Source organism: Cibotium barometz, chromosome 1 (genome assembly GCF_041138505.1).
Source record: "Cibotium barometz isolate CiBa-2024 chromosome 1, ASM4113850v1, whole genome shotgun sequence".
In the NCBI taxonomy this organism is placed as follows: domain Eukaryota; kingdom Viridiplantae; phylum Streptophyta; class Polypodiopsida; order Cyatheales; family Cibotiaceae; genus Cibotium; species Cibotium barometz.
This window is the reverse complement of record NC_141046.1, coordinates 77,930,323-77,937,291: the sequence shown is the minus strand read 5'-3', so window position 1 is coordinate 77,937,291 and position 6,969 is coordinate 77,930,323. Positions and strand designations below refer to the sequence as shown.

The 6,969-nt window shown below is 41.7% G+C and overlaps 1 protein-coding gene across 1 annotated transcript; it reads right to left on the bottom strand.

Annotated features, from left to right (window-relative positions):
- Positions 1–1,987: 1,987 nt before the first annotated feature.
- On the bottom strand, positions 1,988–6,075 carry LOC147642453 (pentatricopeptide repeat-containing protein At4g13650-like). Its single transcript, XM_086806738.1, has one exon. The coding sequence runs from the start codon at positions 5,800–5,802 to the stop codon at positions 3,493–3,495; it is 2,310 nt and encodes a 769-aa protein (XP_086662864.1). The 5' UTR covers positions 5,803–6,075; the 3' UTR covers positions 1,988–3,492.
- Between the last annotated feature and the right edge of the window lie 894 nt (positions 6,076–6,969).

The window sequence follows — 6,969 nt, the reverse complement described above, 5'->3', positions numbered from 1 at the left end:
GCAAAGAATTTTCAAATTAGAGCTAGGTCTCGTCGATCATATTTGTGCGTACAAGAATCTATACTTTGTATATTTATGCATATTTGGCTTAGATGCTAATCACAATATGTTCATCCCTACAACCAACACTTGAGAAGGAGAACCTTATTAGAATGTTTAGCACAAGGAGAACATTGTAGCTACTCATGGTTTTTCTATTTTATTTATGTGTATTTATTTCAATTTTTGTAATTCCTTTGTTGCCACTTTGAAGGAAATCATCATTTATTTCTATTGTTACTTTTATTCTCACAATAGATGATATCTCTCCAAATCTCCCTCACAATATATCGCATCTTTCACATTTATGCATAACAATATTCATAGAGTAGTAATTTAGCAAAATATATGTATTTTACAAGATTAAAATCAACTTGATATACAAAATACACTAATATAAGCTCATACTCTATTTTCTTACTTCAAATGTTCTTTTCAATAGCATTACATTTAAAAATTAACAACAAATTGAATGGTTTCATTCTATTCAATAAACCTTAGGTAACAAAGAGCCCCTTACAAGAGGCATGTACTCCAAGAACAAACCTTGCAGAAAATATTGACATGGCTGGGGAAGGGTACAAGACTAAGATTACTTTGTATGATGCATGTGTCTCTGATATGGCCAATGTTTTATTGCAAAGTGCGAAGCAACATACATGCATACATGATCGGTAAGCATGTTGTGGACGGGGAAGAAACCTCACATTAAGCAATGGCGAGGACTCTAATGCATAAGGAACCAAATGGGGACAAGGAAACAAGTCAAGTCGATCGCATAGGCCAAGATATGTGATGGAGAGCATAAAAGGTAAGCAAAGAGGGCGACTAAGAAAAATCAAATTTGAGTCTCGAAAGGCTTCAATGGAGGGGTCCGAGAAGGCAGGGCATATAAAGACCCAACCCATGTACACGTGTCCACTCTGAGATGGTGAGTTCTTTTTGGAGTAATGAGGGGACTCAAAGATGCCAATGAATTACATTATACATAGAAGCTTTAAACATCTAGAATCAAAGCTTTGTGTTAAGAAGGGCTCATTAAATTGATTGTTGCCAAACAAGTAGGGCCACTAGAATGTTGACAATGGTGTACACGATTCTAGAGAAGGTGGATGATTTGAGGATTACCTCTATGGTGCACAAGATTGTGTCTCCTAGATAGCATGGGTTTATCATCAAAGAAAGATCAATCATGGGCAGAACATTTAGTATGTCGTGTTGGGGAAGGAGCTTCTTCGGTTTGATGTGGAGAAGGATTATAACAGAGTGCATCGGTCCTTTCTCAACAAGATGGGATTTGTTCAATTGATTGATCACCTCATGTATATGCTTAGCTATGGAGCAAGGTCTAGTAGCCTCATGCTCAATTGGTTGGTGATGATTAGCATGCCATTGGAAGCTATGCGTGAGCTAGCAAGAGAGTATCATTGTTTTAAATGTATACATTATTCGCGCTTCTGGACTGCCCAAAGGATGTTGATACCTCAGCAAAAGACATTGTTTATTGGCTCATGAAGAAGTAGAAGTAGTTGGCCAAGTTCAAAAGGTAGGATAATGTATGCCTCCCCCTCCACTCTAGGGGAAAGGTAATTCTGATAACCTACCTGCACTTTTACTTACCCTTGATGGGTATTGGAAGAGAATCTTGGATCCAAACGAAGTATTCAAAAATCCAAGCTGGTTTAGGTTATAGAGACCAACACTATGAATTTTGTTTTGGGGGAATGCTAGACCTCTGAGACGGTGTCTGCCCTTATACAAAGGACTCTTCAATAAGCTCCACACTTGAAGGGATACACTGAGAAAATACGTGTTAATAGCAATGAACAAACCAAGATAAAAGGCAGCTTTGCTCAAGACTAGGCCCAGGGATCATAACCTATCTTTCTGCAAAGTTTTGTTGTAGTGCCATGTTATCAACAGCCATTCTAATGTGACATAGAAGAGCAACAACAACAACAATGATCATTAGATTCCTGTAGAACTCCTTTACAGTACTTCAGCATCAATACTGTTCCCAGCAGCAGCTAAATAAAATTTCAGCAACTTTCATGGTGAGACCTGTCTCTAGACTGTAATAATAACTGCACATTATATGATCTGTTCAACCATTCCTGCAACTCCCCTGGTGTGCATCTGCTGATTACTTCCCACTGAAGACAAGGTAAGCAACATCAGCAGCAGCAAGTGTGCACCAACAGCAGCATACACAATGATGATATATGACAATGAACAGCAAGATGATGATGTGACACCATGTCTGATGTGGTTGGGCATTGTCTTGATATCCTCCATTAGCAGCAAGAAGGCAGCCGTTGTGAAAAGGGCCAGGACAAAAAAAGCTACCAGCCTCGGCATGGTCAAGTAAAAGTACAGCAGCAAGGGGAAATATCAATAGCTGAGAACCAAGACAACTTGGAGTCAGTGACCAAATAAGCAAGAATGCAAATCATCATGCCGTGAAGGATGCAGCATGATGTAGAAAGCCCACATACGGGTGAATAATATCTGCAGCCAGTATGTCACCCTTAAGCATGTAAACACTTGGTTGGACCACATTTTTAAAAACTGCTGGATGCTAAAATTACGCAGAAAAGGGTTATAATAGTGGCTGCCATGCCTGAAGATTAACCCTAGTTCCAAAGAAATAGCCTTCTTCAAAGCTCTTTAAATGAGCTATCAGCAACACGCTCAATCCATTTAATTTACAATATAACTGCTTGGTCGTTTCTCAGCCCATTTATGAGATCATTGGAGGATTTACTATCCTTTTGTGTGAGTCTTCCTACCATGAGTTGTAACAGACATAGCCTGAGCAACCTATGAATGAGGATCCAACAAAAGTGGATGAGCAGGAGGTTCTGCAACCAAAGCAGATTTTTTTAATGCAAAGTGAGTGACATGACATCATTTTAAAGAGTTGACTGATCAATCCGAGGGTTACTGACTGGATTTTTCATTGACAATGTCATATTTTTGGTCCTGCCTTTTGCAGGACGGGATGTGGTAGGCCAGTCAAAGTTTTGGTTGTCAACATTGTATCGATCCTAAGGGGGAGGTTTCACAAAGGTCTATTTTTGTGATTATTTTATTATGAAGTTTCTCCAACCTAAAAGCCAAATATTTGATCTACTTTCCCTTGTGTTTTCGAGACATCCATCATTCCATACTCTCACTTCTTGGTACTCCACTAAAAAAGTGTTGGAGCATTCTACAAGCATGTGTTGTATCACTTGTGATAGCATGCTTCACCCTTCAATGGAGAAAAGGTGACCCTCTAAGTGCTTTGTTTGAGTCAGACAGGCAAGGCTTTGCTTCGACCACATCGAAAGCCTTGTCAATGCACATAGCAAAGGCTTCATTCGAGAACACATACAATGTGCCTCCACAACAAGATCATCTTTGATAGGCTCTCTTCTGGGCGACGGCTTTGATAAATGAACTCAAAAGATTCTAACTCCCCTCTCCTGCTGAAATGTTTGACATCAGAACGTAAGGCCCTGTTTTCTCTGGATCCAGTCGAAAAATGCAATCAGCTGCACGTCTTCCCCGCTCAATATCACCATGCACTCTGCAGGCTCCAAGCAAACTCATCCACATTACAGAATCTGGTTGAAATGGATATCTCTTGATAAAGCTCTCCACATCATCAAGGCGTCCAACCCGACCGAGTAGATCAATGATGCATGCATAATGCTCTAAAGTCGGCGTGAGCTTACATTCTTCATCCATTATGCGAAAGAAACGCAATGCCTCTTCTACTAGGCCTGCATGGCTGCATGCATACAGAAGATTCGTAAAAGTAATCTTGTTTGTCTTAAAACCTTCCAGCCGCATCTCTTCAAACAGTGCCACGGACTCCTTAGCCTGCCCATTTTGCGCATAGCCTACTATCATAGAATTCCATGAAATGGCATTTCTTCCATGTAACTGGTCAAAAACCCTACGGGCTTCTTCCAGACTCCCACACTTAGCATACATATTGACAAGGGCAGTCCCTATAATGACATCTGACTGCAATCCTGCATTTCTGATGCTTGCATGGATCTCCTTGCCCTCGGGTAGATCTGCCAGAACAGAGCATGCACTAAGAATGGTACTAAATGTCACCTTGTCTGGTTCAAGATCCTTCTTTTGCATGCGTCGATAAAGTTGCATGGCCTCTTTTGCATCTCCATGCTGGATATAAGCAGCCAACATGGTGTTCCATAAGCCCACATTTTGTACATGCTTCTTGTCAAATACCTTCACTGCGGCCTTGATACTCCCACACTTGCCATACATACTGATAAGGGAAGTCTGTAATTCTACATCATGCTCAAACCCACTATCAACCATTCTAGCATGGATCCTTTTGCCATCTTCTAGAGCTGCTGGAGAGGAACATGCAGCAAGAATTGTACTGCAGGTGCGCTTATCTGAATATATCCCTTCAGCAAGCATTTGTTGATATAACTGAAAGGCTTCCTCTGCATGCCCAACTTGTGCATATGCTGCAATTATGGCAGTCCAAGACACAACACTCCGCAGGGGCACTCTGTCAAACACCTCCTGTGCATCTTCAAGACTTCCGCATTTGGCATACATGCTGATGAGTGCAGTCACCACAAATGCATTCGACTCAAATCCATGCTCAATAACTCGTGTATGAATCTCCTTACCCTGTGGTAAGTAAGATGGCTCAGTAACTGCACAAAGACTACAAACAAATGTAACCTGGCTTGGTTTCAAACCTTGTTTCTGCATCCGTCGGTAAAGATTAAGTGCATCCTTATCCTGCCCATGCTGTGTGAATGCCACAATCATGGTATTGCACAATATAGTATCCGCTTGTGGAATGTTTTCAAACACCTTGCCAGCATCCTCTAAACTACCACATTTGTTGTAAGTGTTGATGAGGGCAGTTCCAACCACTACATGTGACCCATAACCACATTGGATAAGACAAACGTGCACTGCTTTACTACGCAACAGACTTGCCGAGATTCCACAGGCACCAAGAACAGTGACAAAGGTTGATTCATTTGGCTTCAAACCTTCAAGCTGCATTCGCTCATGAACTTGAAAGGTCTCCTCTGCATGACCATGTTGGTTATATGCTGTCATGATGGCATTGCACAAAATGGCATCTCTCTCTTCCGAGCTGTTGAAAACCAAAGTTGCATTGTCGAGGCTTTCACATTTACCATACATATTCACGAGGGCCGTCCTCACCACAACATCAATATCAAGACCCACACGGGCAATGGCAGCATGGATCTCTGTCCCATATGCTAGGTCTTTTAGATTGGAACAAATACCTAGGACACAAAGAAATAAGACTCTGTCGGGTTTTACATCTTCTTTCAACATACGTTGATAAAATGTCAGGGATTCCTTTGCCTGCCCATGCTGTGCATGTACTTCTATGATCATCGTCCAAGAAAACACATTCTTCTGCTGCGATGAATCAAAAACAGAGCGTACTTCTTGCAAGGAGCCGTACTTTCCGTAAAGTTCGATGAGGAGATTGGCCAGGAAGGGGCTGCCGTCTTGGCCACTTCGGATGACGTGGTGGTGGGCGACGGCAAGGGTTTTTCTTGTGCCGCAGCTCCGCAGGAGAAAGGCAAGTCTCACCTTAAGGGCCCTCTGGACCTCGCTCACTAGAGGTTTCTGAGGTGGACATGAAGATAATTGTTGAGATATTGCTGTCGCTAACCCTGAGTAGTTTCTGAAGCTCGAAAAAAGAAACAGCCATGACCGCTCGTGATGCCTACAGAGCATGCCGAGAGCGAGAACATCAGATCAGTTTTCTGTGTGTGTGTGTGTGTGTGTGTGTGTGTGAGAGAGAGAGAAAAAAAACTCCCGGATTCCAAAGGTTAACGAAAGGTTCTGCGTTAAATAAAATCTCAGCCTCATTGAGGGCTCTGGCGTCTGCACAAATCCCTCCTCTCTCGCGCGGGCTTGGCGTTGTGGCAAGGGACAGCCTCTCTCTGTGCAGGACGCAAGATGAAGCTTCTCACATTCTCTCTCTCCCTCCCTCTTTAGTACAGCGGTATAAGGTAAGGTATGTTTTGATGGGTTTAAAATTCTCATTTTCAAAAATACCACAAGGTGGTGGACCTTACAGCCACTGTATGAAACACATCAAAACTACATAATTATTTTTTGCAAACTTTGGACGGCTTAGAGAGCCCATTGAGTAAAATACATCATTGTGTTAAGTTTTGTACCCCACAAATAGAATGCATACTCCAGTGTTGTCTTGCATACACTACATGTTGTATCTTGTTAGATAGTATCAAAGCTTGAGCTTGATACTAATCTAATGAACAATAGAAACGACTTCAACAAGATCATACCATTATTCAAATCTGATGGAAAACTGGACGGTATCATTCATTTTAAATGGACGTTCAATCTGAAGGCCATCATGTCCTCTTAAGAGCTTTGGAAGACTCGTGCTATCAAAATCGATTCATTCCCTCAACCAACCAAGGATGACTCTTGAGATTGCCATTAAAATCGATTCATTCCCTCAATCAACCAAGGATGATGAGAGTTACATAATACCACAAAAACTACTAAACTTATTCAAGCTTGGAGATGAAGGGGCAGTGGGCATGGATACCCTCTATACCATTGTAAATAGTGATGGACTAGGGCATAACATGTCTAAGCATGGCAAAAACTCAAGAATGAGTGAGTATGAAAAGCAAGGAACACGCGCTCTTAAACTTGAGAGTCAACTTTAGTCAAAAAATGATAGCAAATTGGTGAATCTAAATGCCTAGGAGATTAGACACTTGCTATCGGCATCAATGTGATCTCTCAAGAGGTAGGTAGTCCAATATCAGTATCGCATGAACTCCTTGCCCCCATAAATCTAAATGCCTAGGAGATTAGACACTTGCTGTTGGCATCAGTGTGTTCTCTAATGGCTATCAAGAC